This window comes from Hoplias malabaricus, chromosome 10, assembly GCF_029633855.1.
Source record: "Hoplias malabaricus isolate fHopMal1 chromosome 10, fHopMal1.hap1, whole genome shotgun sequence".
Lineage (NCBI taxonomy): Eukaryota > Metazoa > Chordata > Actinopteri > Characiformes > Erythrinidae > Hoplias > Hoplias malabaricus.
In genome coordinates this window covers 3706673-3732102 of record NC_089809.1, presented here as the reverse complement: position 1 = coordinate 3732102, position 25430 = coordinate 3706673, and the positions used below count along the sequence as shown (strand labels likewise).

General features: G+C 41.2%; 1 protein-coding gene across 1 annotated transcript in view; it reads left to right on the top strand.

Moving 5' to 3' along the window:
* The window catches only part of nbeal2 (neurobeachin-like 2), a gene marked incomplete at its 5' end in the record, with an annotated part of 29739 nt that extends 7808 nt beyond the window's left edge, over positions 1 to 21931 (top strand). The window contains 25 exon segments of the mRNA XM_066683211.1: positions 1 to 293; positions 1512 to 1661; positions 1985 to 2142; positions 3234 to 3358; positions 3460 to 3577; positions 5194 to 5354; positions 5590 to 5723; positions 6534 to 6641; positions 7449 to 7544; positions 8422 to 8546; positions 8719 to 8859; positions 9042 to 9172; positions 9921 to 10030; positions 10205 to 10322; positions 11170 to 11267; positions 11593 to 11706; positions 11800 to 11886; positions 12196 to 12305; positions 12587 to 12759; positions 12920 to 13014; positions 13154 to 13270; positions 13442 to 13600; positions 14031 to 14179; positions 14660 to 14795; positions 15993 to 21931. The exon segment at positions 1 to 293 is cut by the window's left edge and continues 28 nt beyond it. Coding sequence (XP_066539308.1) covers positions 1 to 293; positions 1512 to 1661; positions 1985 to 2142; positions 3234 to 3358; positions 3460 to 3577; positions 5194 to 5354; positions 5590 to 5723; positions 6534 to 6641; positions 7449 to 7544; positions 8422 to 8546; positions 8719 to 8859; positions 9042 to 9172; positions 9921 to 10030; positions 10205 to 10322; positions 11170 to 11267; positions 11593 to 11706; positions 11800 to 11886; positions 12196 to 12305; positions 12587 to 12759; positions 12920 to 13014; positions 13154 to 13270; positions 13442 to 13600; positions 14031 to 14179; positions 14660 to 14795; positions 15993 to 16103 — 3317 coding nt within the window.
* Between the last annotated feature and the right edge of the window lie 3499 nt (positions 21932 to 25430).

Sequence of the window (25430 nt, the reverse complement as noted above, 5' to 3'; positions counted from 1 at the left end):
ACAGTTTGCTGCAGACGGTTTTGTGTTTGTCGTGGGACGAGGTATGTTTCCTGCTTGGCCGCCTGTGGCCAGTGGGGGGCGCCGGCACTGATCGTCTAGATAACTCTGGTGCAGAGACTCTGCTGGGGCCTCTGGTTCCTGTCATTCGAACACTTTTGGACCAGCACGCTGACCCAACAAAACTCCAACAGCACCTCCCCACACTCCCGCCCACAAATGGCAGCCCCACCTTTGCCCAGGACCTGCACACGTACTGCAAGACTGAGGAGTGGGAGCTGTTCTACCACAATCATGTGAGCACACACACACACACACACACACAAATACACAGGACCTAACACAAACAGTCCAAATTCCTGTAGCGTTAATATTACACTTTACATAGGGTGACCAGACGTCCTCTTTTACCCGGACATGTCCTATTTTTTAGACTTAAAAAAATGTCCGGGCGGAATTTCACAAACGTCCGGGATTTTGTTTTTCTACAGTTTACATAGAACTTCGAGAAGCTTCGTTCACAAACTAGTCCCGCCCTCCCCTACTCCGATTGGTTCGCTTGAGTGAGAAGGGGGCGTGGTGAAGTAGCCTAAAATATTCTGATTGGACGGTCTGACTGTAGAGCTACCGTTATTGGTCGATAACCTTCTCTGTAAACATTTAATTGGTCAGTCTGCACGTCAGTAGTCGTCCACCCCTGGAGACGTGTCCTCTTTCTCACCATCTCAGATCTGGTCACCCTAGCTTTACAGGAACTGCACGTTGGTTAAAAGCTCCAGCCCATTATACTTCCTCTACCTTGCTTTACTGTTCACACTATGTATTTCCATATAGTGAAGCATGATTCGTCCATTACCACTGCTCCATAGTCACTACTCTAGTCAGCACTTGGCATTACACATAATTTCCTTAGGCTTGTGTGGAGCTGCTCACGTTCTCGTTTCTAGTTACGTACGGACTTATGATTACATCATATCTACTTTTTCAAAGCTCAGCTACACTGTAAATGACAGTCACCTGCAATGGAAACATTAATCCATTAATTCTTTGGATTTATAACACCGTAAACCTGTTTATTTTAACGTCAGAACTTCACTCATAGTTTGTTTTAAAGCAGAGAGCTCGTCTCTGCTGTGGTAATGTTCTCCTTGTTTAGACCGGTTCTAGATAAAAGCCATCCATGCATTTCTCTGATTTATTTCCAGTTTCTTTGCACAGGACAGTTTTAACCAAACACAGTGTCTGGCTCTGGTTCAGCAAAGATTATTTATACAGCAGCAAATGATCTTTACTCTCATAAATCTACACTGTTTATATAAACACATCACAAGAAGTCACTTATTATATCAGCACAACATGCTCTCTCTTGCTCCGTCTCTCTATTTCTCTCATTTTTCACTCTCCCCCACTCTCTCTCTCTCTCTCTCTGTTCTCTCGCTCTCTGTCCGGATTGTATTAAATGAGCGGATGAGATGTAGGACTAACTCGCTGTTTTGATGGTTAATTGTTTGTAGGTGCGACCCACAATGCAACAGTACGAGCTGGACACTTTTGGAAAGAGCCATGATTTAATGTCCAACTTCTGGAACTCATGTTTTGATGACCTCATGAGCACTGCCCAGAAAAGAGAAAAGGACCGAGCCGACTGTAAAAGCAAGTTTCAGGTATAAAATTAAATAATTTGGCAACTTCAACCTCAACATCAGCCTCGCCTTCAATCCCAGCCTCATCCTCAAAATGTTTTCTTTTGTATTTATGAATATATAACAGGATATTATCGCCCACCTGTTGCTTTCCGTAAATTATTAGCCACCTTTCACTGTGTTTATTAATAACCAGGAACCCCTCAGGACCTGCGAGTGTAGAAGCAATAAGATCGTCATAATGTTATACTATATATTGTGTAATAAACTATATATTTATATTTTGGATAATGCAAATGATCATTGGCTGAGATTTAATGTTAATTCTGTTGGTTTGTGTTCAGGAGCTGGTCCTGGATCCGTGTTTGAAGCGAGCTCGCACTGAGAACATTCGCTATTCATGCATCCAGAAACTTAATAACACTCAGCATACAGTGATTTGGAAACACTGGAAATCACTGAGGAGACTGCTCACCTCTCAGAGAGGAGCGTGGGCCAACAAGTGAGCAAAATAAGAGTCCTTATAGAGCAATGAAATCATGTAGTCATTCTGTAGGTGGTGTCATGAGTTCTGAAAGTCTTTGGAATGATAAAACAGTTCCAAACAAGATACATGAGGTCTTATAATGTATACTGAGTCTTGTGTATTATACGTTTGTTACGGTGTTAATATATCCCTGAGAGCAAGGAGATGGCGGACCACTGTTGACCCACTGAGGGCAATGTTGGAGGTCCAATAGTGTTTTACACCGAGTTTTCTGGGCGGACCACTGCCGATTAAACAAAATTTTAGACAAAATGCCACATTTGAGCACTTTTTCCATTCACATTCCAATTTACATTGTTTTTCCTTCATTAGCTTCTTTTTGTTATTCTTTAAAAATCATCATCATCATCATCATCATTTTCTTCTCCGCTTCTCCATTTCAGGGTCGCGGTTTCTTTAAAAATAAGATTAGTAAATAATTTTAATCCAGGACAGTGTCCATAATCATTTTATATCAGGCGTATACTCATTATTATATCACTCAGAGTTGTTGCTAATATTTGTATTAGCTTGTTTTTCAGAATAAAAGTCTCTGTGAATGTAAAATCTGTTTGAGGAAATTTTAAATGAGTTATATCCCATACACAGGACAGTATTCTGAGTGGACCAGCAGTGGTGTGCCAGCCTTTTTATGCCAGTAGACTGATATATGCTCGCTGTTTGGGATAAATAATGCTAATCACTAACATGCTAAATCTGCTATGAAATTATACAGCTGAACCTCCTCAGAATCCCTCAAACATGCTAAAAGGCTTTGTCCAGTGCGTGTGTTGTGAGGTTTTGTCAGTTTTAGGCTCCAATTCGAACAGCTGCTGTTGGTTTTAAACTGTGTTTGAATTTAAAAGTAGCTTGCTTTCAGCGTGCAGAGTGTTAGCGCACTTGTAGCATGTAATAATGTTTATATTTCACTCCTTAATGAACTTGTAATTCAAAACAGAGTTGGATATTTCCAGAAATAACATTCATTTCTGTCTTAGAGAAATCCATGTCGTACCCTGCGTATTTGATATGGTTTGTGGTTTTATGAGTGTATGTTTTTGTTGTAGGGATCAGCCAGAGGTCAAGTGGAAACTCTCGAATGCAGAAACATACTCCAAAATGCGTTTGAAACTCGTTCCAAACTATCACTTTAACTCGCACTGTGAAGCCAGCGCTCTCAGAGACAACATGGGTAACCAGTCAGATTAATTTACACCATCCAATAACCAATCAGATTCACCCACACTTCTTAATAAGCAATCAGATTTATTTACAACATCCATTGTTTTTCAGGAGCTGAAAGTCCTCGGAGTTCAGAGCCTCTCCCACTGGCCGTTGCTAAAGAAGCCAAAGTGAGTGACATGGAGGACGACCAACTGGCGGAAGAGGATCTAATATACATCGACAGCCAGTGAGACACACACTAACCACCCGACCAAGTTTACACTTATTTTTATGTACAAATGTGTATTCAATGCCATTTGACAATTTTTTTTTTGATGAAACGATGTAGAACAACTATTTTCACTCACTTTCAGCATATAGTAAATTGTCCACTTGGGGGCTCTATAGGAGCAGTGTTTTGCATCAGTGCCATTGTGTGACCTCATTTTTCTTTGCTCATTGTAAGTGTTTTACACAGAGCAGTGGTTCTCAAACATCATTCCCCACTTCAGTCGAAAGTGAATTTCCATGCCCCACCTGTACCATGTCACCCCTATAAGCTATACCCTGATTCCTGTAGATAAGGCAGTAAAATACTGCATTTATAATGATATGGAACAGCATTTGATAAACATTAACGTTAGAGAGTGAGGCTGTGTCCCAAACAACACACTACGGAACTTTACATACTACACTACAGAGAGCACATATATTTTTTCACAGTATTCAGTGCAGCAATGTGATGTTTGGGACACAGCCAGAGACTAACCTTAACTTGCTGCATGTTAAAGCGCTTTCTCACGACGTAATATTAACGTTCACTCACTCTCAGACCCTCCTGTGTTTCCCTAACAGTTAAATACAAGCCGCTTTTATAACTGCAATTGCAATCTGTTATTGTTATCTAGTGTGACCAGACGTCCTCTTTTACCTGGACATGTCCTCTTGTTTAGACTTAAAAACATGTCCTGGCGGAATTTCACAAACGTCCGGCATTTTGTTTTTCTAGCGCTTACATAGAACTTCGAGAAGTTTCGTTCACCAACTAGTCCCGCCCTCCCCTACTCCGATTGGTTCGCTTGAGTGAGAAGGGGGCGTGGTGAAGTAGCCTAAAATCTTCTGATTGGACGGTCTTACTGTAGAGCTACCGTTATTGGTCGATAACCTTCTCTGTAAACATTTAATTGGTCAGTCTGCACATCAGTAGTCCTTGTTTACGTCAGGCACAGCTCATGTACCCACCCTCATCTCGAGCAGCTATGCCGAAACGTAAATGTAAGTTCTCGGATGAATTAAAAAAGAAATTCCCATGTTTTGCATTGTAAATAAAGGCGTAAAGGACCTAAAAGCACACACAGGTTCAGCTAAGCATACAGCGGCAGCGAAGGGCGTGACCTCATCACCCCCCACCCCCAAAAGTTAAAAACTAATTTTATAAACCAGACTCTGACGGTGAAGCGGAGGCCAGTGAAGCTGATAATTGGAGTAGCTTTATATTTGAACAGGCGCCTTAATGAAGGCTGAAAGAAGACCCACCCTGTGTCTGGCTCACTGCCAAAACACGTTAACCCCGGTGGTGCATTTTCAAAATAAAAGTTTGTGGGGGAAAAAAGCATATTTTGGTGCCAGGGACGCTAGAGTTTTCTGGTTTTTCTATCTGTCTAATGATATTTTATTATGTTTAAGGGCTATTACTGAGTTCTTTGTAAGTGGGTGCTTTTTATTGAATAAGCTTTATTAATAAAAACAGCCATAAAAATGCTCATTTCTTCCGATTCTTTGCGCCCCACCTGCAATGAGAAGCGCTGGCATAAAGATGGAACTGATCGTGTTTCTGTTTGCATTTGTTTGTTTGCTTTTCAGAGCGGAGGAGGGGGAGGAGGAGAGTCAGAAGGAGAAACTGGTTCTTTCTGAGGACTGTCAGCTCATTACCATTGTGGCGCAAGTACCCGGACGCTTGGAGGTCACCACTCACCACATTTACTTCTACGATGGCAGCAGTGAAAAGGAGGAGACAGAGGAAGGTGTGTGTGTAAATGTGTATTGTATCACCGCTTTGAAAGGAAATGGTGCTATAGGATTTGATTTTATTGCAGTTTGTTGATGATTGATTGTCTGTAATTGAGTGATTGTGTTTGAGCTGTATTCTTTTTATATTTTCCTGCAGGCATTAATATTGATTTAGTGTCAGCTTGTGTATAAGTGAGGGTTTGTATTGCATTGATATTTGAGCTGTGTTATTTTTATTTGCTGCTGCAGGTATAGGTTTTGATTTTAAGCGTCCACTCTCCCAGCTGAGAGAAGTTCATCTGAGACGTTACAACCTCCGCCGCTCCGCCCTCGAGCTTTTCTTCATCGATCAGGCGCATTACTTCATCAACTTCAAGAAAAAGGTCAGAAAAACCATCAAAACCCCACACGTTTATAACGCCTCATAAAACATACACAATAACAACAATATGTTTAATAAATATAAATTTCTGAATGTAGAGATACAACAACCCAAATTTGCTCCAACAAGGAGTTTTAATCATTCATAAAATGGAAACATATGTAGCTCTTGTTCCCAGCAATTAAACTTATTTATAGCAAGTAATATTCCCCTCAAATTTAATTAAAATAACAAAAGGGGAGGCAGCACGGTGGTGCAGCAGGTAGTGTCGCAATCACACAGCTCCAGGGACCTGGAGGTTGTGGATTCGATTCCTGCTCCGGGTGACTGTCTGTGAGGAGTGTGGTGTGTTCTCCCTGTTTTGCTGCGTGGGTTTCCTCCGGGTGACTGTCTGTGAACCGCGACCCTGAAATGGAGAAGCGGAGAAGAAAATGATGATGATGATGATGATGATGACTGTCTGTGAGGAGTGTGGTGTGTTCTCTCTGTGTCTGCGTGGGTTTCCTCCGTGTGACGGTCTGTGAGGAGTGCGGTGTGTTCTCTCTGTGTCTGCGTGGGTTTCTTCCGGGTGACTGTCTGTGAGGTGTGTGGTGTGTTCTCTCTGTGTCTGCGTGGGTAAGTGACTGAGAGAGTGAATGAGTGATTGGGTTAGAGCCATTTCTACGGCTTTGCGTTTAAACAATTAAGGCCCAGATTCATAACCTCCATTTCTCATAAGTAATGAAGATTGAATCCTTAAATTGTGGCAACCATCAGTGGGGCATCATGGCACTATTTCCTGAATCTATGAACCCTTATGTCCTGTCCACAGGTGCGAAACAAGGTCTATTCTAGGATTTTGGGCCTGAGGCCACCAAATCTGTTTTATTTTGGCTCCCGGTCTCCTCAAGAGCTCCTGAAGGCCTCCAATCTTACTCAGGTGATTAATACCTTTATAAAATGTAATATAAGCTGTTGTATAAAACCCAGGGTTGTTTTAGATCCAGACGGCTCCAGTTTTGTTGTAGTGTGTGTATTGGAAATTATAAATATGGAACTGGAATTATATATGGAAACTAACGTAATGTAACAGCCGTGTCGTTTAAGGTGGATCCGACTGTAGTTTTTATGATTCGTCTGTAACCTGTAATCTGATCCTGTAGCCATACAGTAATCCCTCGCTACTTCTCGGTTCATCTTTCGTGGATTCACTACTTCACGGGTTTTTTCAAGGGGGCTTATGGCCATTATATCGCCTAAAAATATCGTTTTCTTATGGTGTGTAAATTAAAATATTTTTTTTATTATTAACATGTATTAGACTGGGCCTGTAGGTGACACAATATATCAATTATAAGTGTTTCTTACGTACAGTACATGTGTTGTTCACGTCCACATCCGAGTGAAATTTACTGACGCTAAATCACAGCTTAGGAATGACTCTATTAAAGAAACTGGTAGGATATCACATGTAGTTCCAGCTGAAGAACATTATAGAATGACTGTTTAATGCAAAGGGCGGGTTGTTAACAGTAACAGGGAGGGTTTTAAAGAGTCCAAATACTCGTTAAATACATAAAAATATATCTTTCCTCTACTTCACGGAAATTCGTTTTTCGTGGGTGATCTTGGAGCGCATCCCCCGCCAAAAACGAGGGATCACTGTATCCTGGTAGTGGATTAATGTTCTATTACAACCCAGTCCTGAGCATCAGTATAATATTTATATGATTGTGTTTTTCTGCAGAAATGGGTGTACAGGGAAATCTCAAACTTTGAGTATCTGATGCAGCTCAACACCATCGCTGGACGAACTTACAATGACCTCTCGCAGTATCCTGTGGTACAGTCACTTTATTTACTTTATTAAACTACCTTCTCTTTAAAGGAACACTAGGTAAAATTTGGGTTTTAGCTCCTGGAGCTCTTTCTTGTGTAATTCATTTTGACAGCACTGCACTGATATCAAGAGTATCACGGTAGTGCAGCAGGTCCGGGTGATTGTGAGGACTTTGGTGTGTTCTCCTGGTGTCTGCATGCGTTTCGTCCGGTTTCCTCCCACATTGCTAGGTAGATTGGTGACTCAAAAGTGTCCATAGGTGTGAGGGAACATGTGAGTGTGTTTCGCCCTGTAAAGGACTGGCGCCCCCTCCAGGGTGTGTTCCCGCCTTGCACCCAGTGATTCCGGATAGGCTCCAGACCCACCACCACCCCGACTAGGATAAGCGCTTACAGATATGAATGAATGAATGTACTGAAATCAGTGGGGGATTTACATAGTGCAGTTTCTGCAGTGCTGAGCCCACAGTAGCGACAACACAGGCTTTGTTCTCCCTATTATAGGTCAGTGAGGGATCACAATGGTTTAGATTATTATATATTTTAGATATAAATTTCACATAGTGTTCCTTTAAACTGACCCAGGGGTGGGTAATATTACAATAACAATAATTCGAATTGCGATATACGTATGAGGCTTTATAAGGTGTTATATGGCATACAAAATAACTTAAGCCTGTGTAGTTACATAGCTTTTTCTTTTCTTAAATATGGTAAATGATCTGTATGTGTGAAGTTTGTCAGATGTGTCACTTACAAAGACAAATCTACACCATGTAACATACCAAGTTAAATAAAAGGGATTCTGATTCGGATTTGGATCTTTAATCGAATTTCCACAAATAATCCATACATTCTGTGTCTTTCTTCTGTGTTCTCAGTTCCCGTGGGTTCTGTGTGATTACACCTCTCCTGTTCTAGATCTTGAAGATCCGTGTGTGTTCAGAGATCTATCCAAACCCATTGGAGTGGTTAACCCTCGCCATGCTCAGACTGTTCGAGAGAAGTGAGACCCTATGTTTGACTTGACATTAGAATTATTTAAATGGGACGCCATTCTCAACATGCACTTTCCTCAACCGTCAGTGTGGTATAGTGACAATATGGTGTAGACATAGTGTCATTGCATGTGGTTTGAATACTGTGTGTGTGTGTGTGTGTGTGTGTGTATTTGTCAGGTATGAAAGTTTTGAGGACCCCACGGGGACCGTGGATAAGTTCCACTATGGCACACACTACTCTAACGCTGCAGGGGTCATGCACTACATGATCAGAATGGAGCCCTTTACAACTCTACACATACAACTACAGAGTGGAAAGTACGTACACACACACACACACACAGACACACCAGAAAGAGCAGAAGCAAATGTATTTGAAAATCTGACATGTACTACATGTGCATTAACTTAACAAAACACCTCCATTTGAACGTTTGTGTAAACAAAGTAATACACGTGGATATAACTTTTGTATACGAATGATGTTTGTTTGTAAACAGGTTTGATTGTGCGGATAGACAGTTCCACTCTGTGGCGGCGGCGTGGCAGGCTCGGATGGAGAGTCCCGCTGATGTCAAGGAACTCATCCCAGAATTCTTCTATTTCCCAGAATTCCTGCAGAACATGAACGGTACACACACATAATCACTTCTTTCATTCATTCATTATCTGTAACCCTTATCCAATTCAGGGTCGCGGTGGGTCCAGAGCCTACCTGGAATCATTGGGCGCAAGGCGGGAATACACCCTGGAGGGGGCGCCAGTCCTTCACAGGGCAACACACACTCACACATTCACTCACACACTCACACCTACGGACACTTTGGAGTCGCCAATCCACCTACCAACATGTGTTTTGGACCGTGGGAGGAAACCGGAGCACCCGGAGGAAACCCACGCAGACACAAAGAGAACACACCACACTCCTCATAGACAGTCACCCGGAGGAAACCCACGCAGACACAGGGAGAACACACCACACTCCTCACAGACAGTCACCCGGAGGAAACCCACGCAGACACAGAGAGAACACACCACACTCCTCACAGACAGTCACCCGGAGCGGGAATCGAACCCACAACCTCCAGGCCCCTGGAGCTGTGTGACTGCGACTCTACCTGCTGCGCCAACGTGCTGCCTAATCACTTCTTGCTGAATATAACTCGACTTGGACTCGACCAGTGACTCGTAACTGGACTCAGACTCACGTGACGCGAGTTGTGAACATCTCTTAAAAAACGCACAATACGTGTTGCCTACGTTAACATCATCGCTCCAGTCAACCTTGCTTTGTCTCAGGTCACGTGTTTCTGTTTCGTGTTTTAATACGAGCTGTTCGTACAGGAATCTAATATTTGTGTAAATGTTATTTTCTGCAGGTTTTAATCTCGGCAGCCTGCAGGTGAATCAGGAACAGGTGAACAATGTGGTTCTGCCTCAGTGGGCGTCTTCCAGGGAAGATTTCATCAGAAAACACCGCAAAGCTCTGGTGATTAATAGCAGAATCCCTCTCTCACACAGAAATAAGGGGCTTTCAGCTCACATCTAACACACACCCACACACAAACATACACACACTCAGTCACACACATTAACCCTAATCTCTATCTGTTGCATCTGTAATGTGCTGTTACAATAGTAATGTGTGTGTGTGTGTGTTCAGGAAAGTGAATATGTTTCTGCTCATCTTCACGAGTGGATAGATCTCATTTTCGGGTTTAAACAACGCGGCCCGGAGGCTGTAGAGGCTCTTAACGTCTTCTACTACTGCACTTATGAAGGTAAATCACCAGTTTACATTTGAAAAGGTTCCCCATGATTCAGTGAGTCAGATGTAAACAAAGTGATGGAGGGTGTTTGGTGTGAACACATATAACATTTTATTTACTCTTCACAACCTCCACAAGTCTAAAGAGGTTTATATAGAATGATGCTAATGGAGAGCCGTCAATGTTCTACATTAAATACTTTTTTGTTGGTGACGATTCATTTATTAATTCATTGTCCCATTGCGGTGGGTCCAGAGCCTACCTGGAATCATTGGGCGCAATGCAGGAATACACCCTGGAGGGGGCGCCAGTCCTTCACAGGGCAACACACACACTCACACACATTCACTCACACCTACGGACACTTTTGAGTCGCCAGTCCACCTACCAACATGTGTTTTTGGACTGTGGGAGGAATCCGGAGGAAACCCACGCAGACACAGAGAGAACACACCACACTCCTCACAGACAGTCACCCGGTGGAAACCCACACGGACACAGGGAGAACACACCACAGTCCTCACAGACAGTCACCCGGAGGAAACCCACGCAGACACAGGGAGAACACACCACACTCCTCACAGACAGTCACCCGGAGGAAACCCACACGGACACAGGGAGAACACACCACAGTCCTCACAGACAGTCACCCGGAGGAAACCCACGCAGACACAGAGAGAACACACTACACTCCTCACAGACAGTCACCTGGAGGAAACCCACGCAGACACAGGGAGAACACACCACACTCCTCACAGACAGTCACCCGGGGGAAACCCACGCAGACACAGGGAGAACACACCACACTCCTCACATATTTTTAAGATATTAATGTGTGAATGATTGTGTGGTTCTACAGGAGCTGTGGATCTAGATGCTATAGCCAATGAGACAGAACGTAAAGCTCTGGAGGGCATCATCAGTAACTTCGGACAGACCCCCTGTCAGCTTCTAAAGGTACCGTCCACAAATACACAACCTACTACATCAGTTCTGAACAATGCCCTGTGCAATATCTTTTCAGCTCAGATGATGTTAAGTTCTGAGAAATTAAGCCGTTTTTACCAAGGCCCTGCATCAGCAAATAATCCATCGCTTTAAGAACAACGTTCCTCAGTGCGTGGGTGTAGGGATTTTGATCCCTCTGACAGCACTGTGTAGAGAACCATCAAGCTGCTGTTTTGATCGTAACCACATTGGCTCAGGGATTGTTTGTGAAGTTTTAGTACTGCATATTTTCGTAAGTTAACAGTCTAACAGTGTGCATGTATGTGTTTTACAGGAGCCCCACCCCCCTCGTATGTCTGCTGAGAATGCCTCTAGACGACAGTCTCGTATAGACACCCTACCACCAAACCTCTTCGAACAGCTCGACAAACTGAGGCCTTTTGTAGAGGTCAGAGAGCATTAAAGATTCATGAATACTATATAACACACAGAGAGAGAGAGAGTGAGTCTTTGGTATATAATGTGTTTCGTTGTTCTGCAGGTGGTGAGCGATGGTGTTCCTTTGGTTCAAGCTGTTGTTCCCAGGAACCAAACGAGATCCTTCATCATCCAGGGATCAGATGTTCTGGTGAGACATACACACACACACACTCACACACACACAATTATGTTATTCAAAATGAATAGAGTTTAAACAGCTTACGGCTAATTCATAACTCTGTTCTGTACTTTGTCATCTAGACATTACTGACATAAACTGTTTATAAACACAGCTTCGTAAATGTAATATTCAATTCCTGAAGCTCCATAAAGACAGCCGTCACATACACGTGTACTGAATTTTCATACCAGTTGTAATCAGAGGTTTGTTGTTATTAAGTTATTGTTAGTAGCAGGAGTATTATGAATAATACGGCATGTTTATTTGCTGCTCTAGGTTAGTGTGAGCTCTAATGGTCAGATCGGGACACACAGCTGGCTTCCGTACGACAAAAACATCGCCAACTACTTCACCTTCTCCAAGGACCCCACCATGAGCAACCCAAAGTAAAACTGGATCTCTTTAGTTAGCTTCATGAGATTAATGACTGATCTGTAATTTACTTATGCTTTTTCATTACATTATTGTGGTATAGAATTCTGCAGCTTAAGCATCTCCCAGGTGGTTACTAGGGCATTGTTAAATGTTTCCTGTGGATTAGGTTTTCAGGGGTGGGTGGCGATAGGTGGGTGATAGCTTTGGTAGTTCATTTAGCTGGAATACCTCAACAAAAGCATTTGACAATGTGTGTATTTTACACTCAGCTTGTCTGTGCATTTGCCTTTAGAACCCAGCGTTACCTGAGTGGTCCGTTCTCCCCGGGGGTGGAGATAGGGGCTCAGGTTCTGGTGGTGTCCAGCGATGGACGGTTGTTGTTCAGTGGAGGACACTGGGATTGCAGCCTGAGGGTCACCATGCTCGGGAAAGGCAAGATGGTGGGCAGAATCTGCAGACACTTCGGTGAGATAAACACAGAGAACAGACCTGTACCTGTCACACTGTCGATTTACATAGGAACTAAACAATCATATTGGTAAATTGTAATACACTAAAGGAACCATAGGGGGCAGTATGTTTATTTTTTTTTGGAATAAGAAAATTCTTTATCTGTTTGTTGTAGATGTGGTGACGTGTCTAGCCTTGGATCTGTGTGGGATTTACCTCATCTCAGGCTCTCGGGACACAACCTGCATGGTGTGGCAGGTTCTCCAGCAGGTTAGACGTTGATCATTCAATTCTTAAGACTACAGTTATGCCTTTAACACTTCAATATCGCCACAATGTGGCTTGTCCTTCAGCAGGTCAGACCATACGCTCACTCTCTCTCTCTCTCTCTCTCTCTCTCTCTCTGCAGGGTGGTTTCTCCAGTGGCCTCTCGCCCCGGCCGGTGCAGGTTCTATGTGGTCATGATCAGGAGGTCACCTGTGTGTCCATCAGCACTGAGCTCGACATGGCTGTCTCAGGGTCAAAGGTATATTTACATACACACACTGCCATGCAAAAACAATAGTCTTTAAGTCTAACTTATAACCAGGGATCCAACTGGAAACCTCTTGATTAAAGGGTCAATGCATAGTTTACAGACCAGAGCTCCTCTTGGGACTTTTACAGTTAAATCCGTGTTCTCTCTCTGCTTCCCCAGGATGGTACGGTGATAATGCACACTGTCCGTAGGGGGCAGTATTTGCGGACGCTGCATCTCGCTGAGAGCTCGCTTTCCTGTCGTGTTGCTCAGCTGCAGGTCGGGATGGAGGGTCACATGGTCGCTCAGACTGTCATAGAGGGGCGCTCCGCTGGGAAGGTACACACTGTTTTCATTTTTCCATTCAGTCGTTCTTTAATCATTTGACTACATGTCCAAATGTTTATGGACATCAGCTGCAGTAGATGGCTCTAAATCAGGGACGGGGGAGTGAAAGAACAGTGCTGTCTCCTCCCTCAACATCCATGTATGCAGTGCCTTGATCAAGTAATGGCTGCCTGCTACTCTGGGTGTTTGTGTGTGTGTTGACTACCACTAGTGTGTGTGTGCTTACCGACATAAGTATGTGGTACAATGAATAATAATCATAACGTGTCATGTAACTCCTTATAAATTCATGTTAAATATAAATTCATATTAAATATAACATTCATAGGAAGTGTTACCAGGGTTCCTACATTTTCACCTAGGTCTGTTTATAAACACAGTTTTTAATAATGTGGGTGTGTGTATGTGTGTGTGGTTCTAGGAGAAGTACGCTCTGCACGTGTACTCTGTTAACGGTTCTCCGCTGGCGTCTGTGGTTCTAGATGAGCCTGTTTCAGCGCTGTATCTAGTGTCTGAGTTTCTGATACTCGGCACGCTACACGGGAACCTGCACATCCGAGACCTATTCAGGTAAACAACCATGAATACACCTCCCATTCTCAGTTTCTCCTAGGATTCTTCCGTTATACACTTGAGTAAGACGCGTATCCTTTACCTTCACAACATCAACAGGGGCTTTTACAGGCTGTAGACACTGGGGGGCGCGCTTTGGCAACTCACACAATATACATTACCAGGACAAAAGATAGTAGGCACACGCTTGTCCCACAGCTCTTTTTAAATGAAGCTTATGAGCCAGGGGTTTGTTCCACTTTGACGGCTGATAGGGTTTTTTGCTGTATGTTGGGAAACTGCTGTGAGAATCTGATTGTAGCCAGCCTCATGAGGGCATTAGTGGTGTTGGAATCCACCTTTCACCAAAACAATTTTTATTATAGTTTTAAGAGGTGACTGCAATTGTTTAAACAAATAGTGTGTATATGTAGGATTTTATTCATCCTGCTGTGTGTGTGTGTGTGTGTGTGTGTGCACACAATTATGTGCATTTAGTCTGAGGGAGGCGGTGAAGCCCTTGGCGCTGAAAGTTCCCATCCGAAGTGTTTCAGTCACAAAGGAGAGCAGCCACATCCTGGTGGGACTCGAAGACGGAAAACTGATTGTGGTGGGAGCAGGAAAACCAGAGGAGGTGAGAGAGAGAGAGAGAGAGAGAGAGAGAGAGAGAACCTATAGGAAAGAAATTGGGAGAATTTCAAGCCGAAAAGTCTAATCTTGGCACAAAAATTCCACCTTAAATATAAGGCTGTAACACAGTTGAAGAGCCTATTTTTCTGTATATCTTATAGTTTATAATATTACATTAATATTAATAATAACAAGTTTTAGATTCCATGCCCTTAATTTGCTCTGGATGCATGTGTTTTAGAATGGAGACTGTTCTAATCAATATTTAATATTATATTATCATTATATCATACTTAGTATTCCTTATGCCAAGGTTCATTACCAACCATTTATTAATGAAGTGAATTATTCAGGGCCGGCACGGTGGCGCAAAAGTGTGTCTCTGTCACACAGCTCCAGGGACCTGGGGTTGTGGGTTTGAACCCTGCTCCGGGTGACTGTCTGTGAGGAGTTTGGTGTGTTCTCTCTGTGCCTGCGTGGGTTTCCTCCGGGTGACTGTCTGTGAGGAGTGTGGTGTGTTCTCTCTGTGTCTGTGTGGGTTTCCTCCGGGTGACTGTCTGTGAGGAGTGTGGTGTGTTCTCTCTGTGTCTGCGTGGGTTTCCTCCGGGTGACTGTCTGTGAGGAGTGTGGTGTGTTCTCTCTGTGTCTGCGTGGGTTTCCTCCGGGTGACTGTCTGTGAGGAGTGTGGTGTGTTCTCTCTGTGTCTGTGTGGGTTTCCTCCGGGTGACTGTCTGTGAGGAGTGTGGTGTGTTCTCTCTGTGTCTGTGTGGGTTTCCTCCGGGTGTCTGTCTGTGAGGAGTTTGGTGTGTTCTCCCTGTGTCTGCGTGGGTTTCCTCTGGGTGCTCTGTTTTTCTCCCACAGTCCAAAAACACACGTTGGTAGGTGGATTGGCGACTCAAAAGTGTCCATAGGTGTGAGTGAATGTGTGAATATGTGTCTCCCTGTGAGGGACTGGCGCCCCCTCCTGGGTGTGTTCCCACCTTGCACCCAGTGATTCCGGGTAGACTCTGGACCCACCGCGACCCTGAACTGGATAAGCGCTTGCAGACAATAAATGAATTGATTAATTAATTATTGAGCATTAAATAGCAAAGGTAACTCCCAACTCTGACGTTTAATGTATATTTTAATGTCTGCATTTTACATATTTCCAAATATTCAGTAACTGATTTATGTGGATTTTTATTTTGTTTATGTTTAGGTTCGTTCCGGTCAGTTTTCCCGCCGCTTGTGGGGCTCAACTCGCAGAATCTCTCAGGTGTCATCAGGGGAGACGGAGTACAACCCTGCCGAGCATGCTGGGAAACAATGAGCATCTCACACACACAGACGCACATACACGCAAGACACACAGACTCCGAGTGCCTTCACACTCTATACACACACTCTGGAGAGGATGACCTCATGTGCACACACTATCTCAGTGTGGTGTTTCCAGGCCGAATCGTCCAAAGCTGCACTTTTTAATTTTTTGTTTTTATTATTCTTCCGAAAGGGAACAGTGCAAGAGTGTTCAAGGGGCGCGGTTAAAAGATCATTTAAAAACATTTGCTTTTTGAAGATAAAGCTGAAATGTTTTAAGAAGGTTTCAAGTCAGTATTTTACAAGAATAAAGTCTTATAGATGAAATGACATATTTATTCCGGAAATGCTGACTTTATTCTTAAAATATTACAGCTATATCCTGGAAATGGAATATTTCCTATTTTTTAACAGTGTCCCGAACACGTCGCCGTAGAACAGAGGAGTTTTTGTTTATTTTGGATTGCTGTTTTCTAAAGAAAAATCATTCCAAAGACGAAGCACTGGACGTTCTGTTGGATGCAATGAGAAAATGAAAGACTCCACTACGGCTCAGAGCTAGAGCTTCTTTATAAAAACACAAAAACACACTGGACACAAATGGCCTGCTTTGCCTTCCTGGACCTGTGTAAACTTGAAGACTCTTTTTGTGCTTGCTGTACATTCACCATTCCTCCAGCACCAACTGTACGGTTGATACATTGGTACAGTTTGTAAAGTTTGTACAGTAATCAAACCGCATTAGCGCATTAGTTACAAGCTAAAGCAATAATTACTGCAAAGGTCTGAGGTTTCTAGTCAGAACCGATGTTAAGTACAAGTTTCCTTCATTTTTTAGTGAGGATGGAGAAATATAAAATTGTTATTCGATATTTATTCGGTGCTGTGTCCACTCTTTTCCAGTCTGCATTCTTTTCAGGATCCTCACTCAGCTACACCTCTGAAACCCTTTTTCCTTTTTTTCAGCTCCACACCCTTTCAGACTCATAGTGTTGAGTTGTTGTTCTTGCAGCTGTTGTATGGACACAGTCAGTTCTGGCTGGATTCAGATCTGTAGTGAAAAATCGAAGATGAAAGCTGAAGTGCTGTTGAACCGATGGGGACAGTTTTGGGGGAGGCACCAGGTCGTGCGCCGCTTTTAAGGGTCCCCCTTTCACTAGCTTTTAACCTCTTCAAAAACATCTCCTGAAAGATGAATAACTTGTACTTGACTGGAAATTCAAATGGTTTTTGACTTTGCCTTGTGATAATTTTGTTGTTCCTTGAGCTTTTAAAACTTGATTTAAACCTCTGTGCCTTAAAAGGACATAAATAGAGAATAGTCTGTTTGTTACTGAACTACACTGTTACACAGTTCTATATTTGTATTTGGTTTGTTTTGTCTGGTTTGGAGTTTTATAGGATTTTGTGCTTGTGTAGATCCTGGCACTGTGCACTGGTAGTTATATATGTATATAAATATAAAATATATAGGAGTTTTTGAACCCAGTCTTAGTGCCTTTAGACTCCGCCCACTTTCCTTACTTATTCACAATCCAGTTGGAAGATTTTGAGGGACAAATCCACTATGCTGAGCCTATTTAAAAACAACAACAACTCTTTTTTAGCTTTGTCCTTATATTAGAAACATCTGCCCACTGACATCTACAAACCCAGTTCCAAAAAAAGCTGAGACCGTAGGCACAATGCAGATAAAAACCCAGAACAATGATTTCTAAATAATGCAAAATGTTTAAGGTTTGACTTCATCAGCTTAACAGTTTTTTGTAAATACACACTGAACAGCCACAAGATTCAAACCACTGACCACTAGGATATATCAGGCAGCAAGTAAACAGTCAGTTCTTGAAGCTGATGTTGGAACTAGGACTATCTCCAAAATCTTGTGGGATGTTCCCAGTGTGCAGTGGTTAGTACCTACCAAAACTGGTCAAAGCTTCTAACATTAACTTCAAGGACGGACCGTTCTGGGGCCATTGTAATGACTTATTTACTTTCACATCACCTGTCGGTACATTATGAAATTTTTACCTGCAACATTTTCCCCCCAAAAAAAAGCTGGTAATGGGGAAGTTTGAGATTAAAAGCATTGGAGAGAAATGTCAAAGTCTGGCGCTATATCGCAAGAAAGTACTTGGGATATAGTTCTTTTTTAGGGAATTTTTACGGTTTTAAAATCTATAGCACATTATATCATCACAACATCAGGAAATCTCTGTGTGTAAAGAGTAACTATTAAAACACAAAGTGTACAAATACGTTTCTATGTAATGTATAATTGTAATTCAAAACTTCTTTAGCTCTTTTGTCATTTTATGCTGACTGTGATTATTTTTATTAAATAATGTAGTATTAAAAATGACTGTTGTAATTTTATTAAAACCAAAAAAACTGTAAATACACTATGCTTACGATTTCTAACATTGAAATTACCATTTTTAACTGTAAACTAAAACTGACACACACTTTTGGATGCAATATCATCCCCAAGAACAGAACAAATGAATGCACATGCTTTTGTTGTGCTTTTCCCCACTGGAACTTATCATGAATACAGTCACCAATAAATTCTCGCTTGCCATTTTTAGGTTATTTTTGTTGAAAAAATGGAAATTGTGATTTTTTAATACCGTAAAATGACAGAAGAGCAGGAGAATGTGACCAAAAAATAAAAATCCCTTTTTCGTATATCTAATACAATCATGAAGATCCAGTGCAGTTCGAATGAAGACTTATTTAACAGAAGAACCACAAAAAAAATTCAATTTTAAAACTGGATGCTGTACAAACGATTATTAAAACACAGTCAAAGGAGAGATGACAGAACATGGTGGTAAACATGTTTCTGTTCAAACTTTTCTAGAACGTGTTGCAGCCATTGTATGTGGACTGAGTGTGTATTTACAAAAAAGTAACGATCACAGAAAAAAGCGCATCTAATGTATCATTGTGTTATGTTTTTATTAGCATCTCACATACTGTCCCAAATATTTTGGAACTGGGGTTCGTAACTAAGTGCCTCCAACTGTATGCTTCATTAGAGCAGAATGTGTTTGCAGTGTGTGTGTGCGTGCTGCTTTTTAAGTCATGAATGTGTGTCTTGGCATTGAGCAGAATGCAACAACGTTCAGTGGTTGGCTCTGGGATTTTTTCTTTTTTTTTCTTTTTGTGTGAAGTCTTTGAAGTATGCAGGGGTTTTTTTGGAGTCTGCTGAACACATGGAACTCAACAGAGTCACAGACACAGTCACTTCCTGCTGAAGATAAATACGGAGCCCACTCACACTTCATTTTCTGCACTTTTTTCGGTGGCCAAGGGGAGCCCAAACATTTAGGAATCAAACAAATAAAACAATAATAATTTAAAAAACATGTTCATTAAAGTCCCAGTAACTTTAACACACAACTAAAAACCAACAGACGAGAACAAGATGTTACTGAGAACACTGAAACAGGAACATTGAAATATTGAGCGTTGGAATGCATAAAAAAATAAGACAAAAATGCAAACATTTAAAAGCACGGTTAGAAATTAAGATGTTGTTACAGATGTGAGCTGATGGCTGCCACAGACGTGGCATTGCTGGGTTTGTGCTCATTGGGCCACACCTCGCAAGATAGATATCACCCACTTCTGAAAAAGATATGGCTGTGCTGGCTGTGAGTCAAAAGTGCCCCAAACGTGACCTTTGGCTAACATGTGGCCTTAATTTGGTGCTTACGCAGCCTTCCTGTGGCAAGTGGATGAGGTCCGTTCAAGTGACACAAATCAGTGTGTACGTCAGACCTGGGCCAGAATCATTTTGATGTCTGGGGGAGGCCAAATACAAGAATATCAGTCAAAAACACAACATTGAGGAATGTGAAAATACAAGATGCTCTGCATTTTTTAAGGTGGCACAGTGTGTTTACGGAAAAAACAAAAACGACAGTTTTTTATATACGGATGAAGTTTAACTAAGATTTTATTCTCTGTTTGAATTACAGCAGAAACTCATTTGTAACTCGAGTTGTTTAGTTTTGTAGCACTGTCAGTAACGCAGTTAGTCGTCTTGCGAGTTTGGAGACATTTTCACCTTAATTGATCTGAAACTGCAAAAAATATGTTTATATTACCCACCTATGGAGCAGGAATAGAGCAATATCTTCATATCGGTTCATCATTTTCAACATTTGGAGTTCTGTCCATTATCTAAAAAACTCCAGATGCCTCTGCCATGAGCAGAGATAGAGAAAGCCTAGCATACCAGACTGAGCCAGTTTGTTTTTACTCATTTACAGACACTGGAGCTTTGTAAACACATTAGACCAGTTTTGAGCCTGCAAACAGACGGGAGATTAGCAAATGAATTTTATAAAAAGTGTTTTTAGATTACAATCGTGAACTTAAGGTACAATTCCAAATAAACATCAAGACCTATTTTTATTGTTTGTTTTGTTGTATTTTCTCTAATTGTTGTCACATTCTTTTATTTCCTTCCTGAATCTTTGCACTCTCTGGGCCACCGTAGCGCACCTTGGATCACATAGGGTCACCATGATGTTTCTGATGCTTGAACCATGCTGAAACACTGTTGTGTTGATTGCACACGTACTCATGCCTGCTTTTCCAATGTTTAATATTTTACAGTTTGTTGTGTGATAGTGAAAAACAAGCCATGACATTTAGAATTGTTTATTTTGAAGAAGTAACTTTTAAATGTATCGCATAATTCAATGTCTGAAATGTACACAAAGTGTGTTTTGGTGTGAAACAGCTGAATGTACCGAATGTTGTAGATTGATTTACAATGGTGGTGATGGTAACCAGGCGTCGCTACATTTACAACACAAAGTACAGCATATTATGTATTCTCCACATCCACCAGTGAACTCCCCCAATTTAAAAGAGTGCTATACGGAATGACAATGTACAATGGACGATCTCAAATCTTTAGGGCAACTTCTAAAAAGCTTCTTATGGTGATGCAGGTTTGTTGAGACTGTAGCAGATGTTACTGCTTCACATGTTCTGATAAAATAATCATCTCGTTTAAAGCACTTTTACAGAAAGTATCAGATTTCTCAGCTCTTGCTCTACTTTAACTGTTGATTACGGTCAAATTATGAGTTTGAAAAAAATACATTTTGTCTGAGGACTATTTCATTGTTAGAAACTCAGAGGTGGACATTGGTTCCATTCAGCATCACTTTGAACAATTCTGACAAAAACTCCCCACAAGTTTCTCTATCGCACCAAGTTTCTCTGTTTCACGCCCAAACAAACGAATGTCAGCCGCGTTGTTTACATCTCAACCATTTAATAACGATGAGAATTTTAGAAGTTCTTTTGAATTCTCCTTTAAAGTAGCGTTACCCTGCTGGACAGAGTGAATGAGCAGTTTTTATAACAGTCCTAATGAATAATGTTGGATTCACCATGTTGTAGAGCTGTCTATAAAAGACTGGAGTATAAACCAACAAATGTACTACAGAAAAAGGAAGAAAAAAATATTATTTTGACCAAAGTTATTAACAATATTTTAGTGAATTGATGGGATTTTTTTTAAATTTTGAAAACAAAATGTGATGACTATAGCAATAAAACATTATCCTGATTATAATAAACAGGTGATATATTATGCAGCCCCTCTGTGCTGAGAGAATATCTGTTTTATTTGTTGTTATCTTTTCAGTCTGTTTTTAGCCGCCGAAGCTTATATTACTAGTGTGTTATGTGCTTTGAGATGTGAATGCAGTGAAATACATTTGGCCTTTTGTCTGTATCAGCTTTGGTGTCATGTGTTTTTAAAAAATGCCTTTAAATAAGAGCATACTGTGCACATTTTGTCATTTTTATTCACTCAACTAAGTGTGCAATAAAATGCCCATTTTCAAAAATTTATATTTCTTTCAAATATTTGCATAATAGATAAACATAGCTTCTCAAAAATGATAATTTACCTGCTGTTGAACATCCAGAAGTAAGTCCAATTGTCTTAAAATATTCTTTTAAAAATCTCATACTGAGAAATACCAGATACATTGAGTATTTAATGAAAGAACATTTTTACTGTTCATTCGTAACAAAATTAAAATTACCTCCTTGGTTCTACACACATTCTCCATATTATTAGCTCCACTGACCAAACAGAAGAACTTTGCCATTCGGCATTCACAGACTGTAGCCCACCTGTTGCTCTGCATACATGTTCTTCAATGGCCAGGACCACCACAGGGCAGGTGTGATTTGGGTGGAGGATCATACTGTGCGCTGCACTGACACTGACGTGGTGGTGGTGTGTTAGTGTGTGTTGTGCTGGTGTGCGTGGATCAGACACAGCAGGACTGCTGGAGTTTTTAAACCCCTCAGTATCACTGCTGGACTGAGCTGACCATTGGTGAAAGACTAGAAAATGACAGTGTATATATTAAGCAGCATTATTTGGGAGATGCCTGGTCCGCAGCTCCAACACAGAAGAACGGGGAAGGTATTGTTAAGATGGTAATATTATAATAGCAAAAATATATTGAAATATTAACAAAAATGGGCTAATATAATAAAACTTAGCTTGAGGTGTTTTCAACTTTGAGACAAATGATGAAAAAAATGGGTGGTGTATTGGTTTTCTGGGGTATGGCTCGGGTAATTTCTTAGGGTAGTCATTTTTAAATATAAAAGACATACTGTGATATACACAAGTAGTAACATAAAGTGGTTGTAACTGGTGGAGTTTAAGCTCAGAGAAAGAGAAATCGAGTGGAGGTAGTTTTGTGTTTGGTGGAGTTTCTGTTTAAATGGAGGGGGTTGTTAAGGTGGAAATTTTCCCTGTGATCTCTCTGTCTGACAATGGGGGGAGGTCCTGACACGTTGCTCTCCATTAAAGCAGGTACCTCCTGCCCCCTGGGGAAAGAAGGAGGGGGGACTGGTGAATAAAGCCCCATAAACAATGCCCTGCTGTCTGAATACTTACTGTTAACAACCACAAACACTTGTGAACATCCTTAAACCCCCTTAAATCCCCCTCTCTGGGTTTCTCTACTGCCCTCTCCCTTCCCCTTTAAGGAGAATAAGCCTCCTCTGAGTTTTATTGCAGCTTTTCAGTGTCCTAAAACTGTGGCCACAGGAAATAACATCCTCAGACTCTGTTTAAACTCAGCCCAGAGGTATTCACAAAATGAATTGCCCTTTTAAATAATAAAAAATGTTAAAAATCAGCAAAACCATATCTGAATGTTTTGTTACAAAATAAGATGTTGGAACCAGACCTCATATATCCAAACCTAGTATTAATAATCCTCATACATCCAACGCTTATACGTCCAAACCTCAAATATTAATACCTCCTAAATCCAAAACTCATACATCCAACTCTCTGTATACAAACCTCACACATCCAAACCTCTTATAGCCAAACCTCAAACATCCAAACCTCATATAGTCTAACCTCAAACTTCCAAACCTCATATAGTCTAACCTCAAACTTCCAAACCTCATATAGTCTAACCTCAAACTTCCAAACCTCATATAGCCAAACCTCAAACATCCAAACCTCATATAGTCTAACCTCAAACTTCCAAACCTCATATAGCCAAACCTCAAACATCCAAACCTCATATAGCCAAACCTCAAACATCCAAACCTCATATAGTCTAACCTCAAACTTCCAAACCTCATATAGTCTAACCTCAAACTTCCAAACCTCATATAGCCAAACCTCAAACTTCCAAACCTCTTATAGCCAAACCTCAAACATCCAAACCTCATATAGTCTAACCTCAAACTTCCAAACCTCATATAGCCAAACCTCAAACATCCAAACCTCATATAGTCTAACCTCAAACTTCCAAACCTCATATAGCCAAACCTCAAACTTCCAAACCTCATATAGCCAAACCTCAAACATCCAAACCTCATATAGTCTAACCTCAAACTTCCTAACCTCAAACCTCATATAGCCAAACCTCAAACATCGGAACCTCATATAGCCAAAACTCATAAAGCCTAACCTCAAACTTCCAAACCTCATATAGCTAAACCTCAAACTTCCAAACCTCATATAGCTAAACCTCAAACTTTCAAACCTCATATAGCCTAGCCTTAAATTTTCAAACCTCATATAGCCAAACCTCAAACTTTCAAACCTCATATAGCCAAATCTCAAACTTCCAAACTTCGTATATCTAAATCTCAAACTTCCAAACCTCATATAGTCTAACCTCAAACTTCCTAACCTCAAACCTCATATAGCCAAACCTCAAACATCGAAACCTCATATAGCCAAAACTCATAAAGCCTAACCTCAAACTTCCAAACCTCATATAGCTAAACCTCAAACTTCCAAACCTCATATAGCTAAACCTCAAACTTCCAAACCTCATATAGCCTAACCTTAAATTTTCAAACCTCATATAGCCAAACCTCAAACTTCCAAACCTCATATAGCCAAATCTCAAACTTCCAAACTTCGTATATCTAAATCTCAAACTTCCAAACCTCAAACATCCAAACCTCAAACATCCAAACCTCAAACTTCCAAACCTCATATAGCTAAACCTCAAACATCCAAACCTCAAACTTCCAAACCTCATATAGCTAAACCTCAAACATCCAAACCTCAAACTTCCAAACCTCATATAGCCTAACCTTAAATTTCCAAACCTCATATAGCCAAACCTCAAACTTTCATACCTCATATAGCCAAACCTTAAACTTCCAAACCTCATATAGCCAAACCTCAAACATACAAACCTCGTATAGCCAAACCTCAAACATCCAAACCGGCTATATCCAAACCTCCTGAACACAAACCTCATATATGACATCCTCAAAAATCTTGTATTTCCAAACCTTCAATTCTTCTCACAGGAGAAAACATTCATTCATTCATTCATTATCTGTAACCCTTATCCAGTTCAGGGTCGCGGTGGGTCCAGAGCCTACCTGGAATCATTGGACGCAAGGCAGGAATACACCCTGGAGGGGGACAGAAGAAAACAGAATTTTCTTGACTTTCAAATTTAATGTAAGAATATTTATACAACTTTATTTTTATGATGAAATGTTCACAGTGTAAACTGCAGCTCTTTTTGACAAAGCGTATAGCAGAAAAATCACAAATGAAAAAAAAGTTTCTTGTAACTTTGGTCTATAGTGAAATATAAACAAGATGAAAGATCAAAAAATCAACAGCTGCAAATAACTGGATTGAGACGTAAGTCTGAGGCCTAAAAACAACCTCAGCTGTTCAACACTAAACACAGCTCTCTCTATCACTCTCTCTCTCTCCCTTCTCTCTCTCTCTCTCTCTCTGTCTCTTTGAAGTGCAGTTGTAATTGTAGCTCCATTTGTTTTTCTC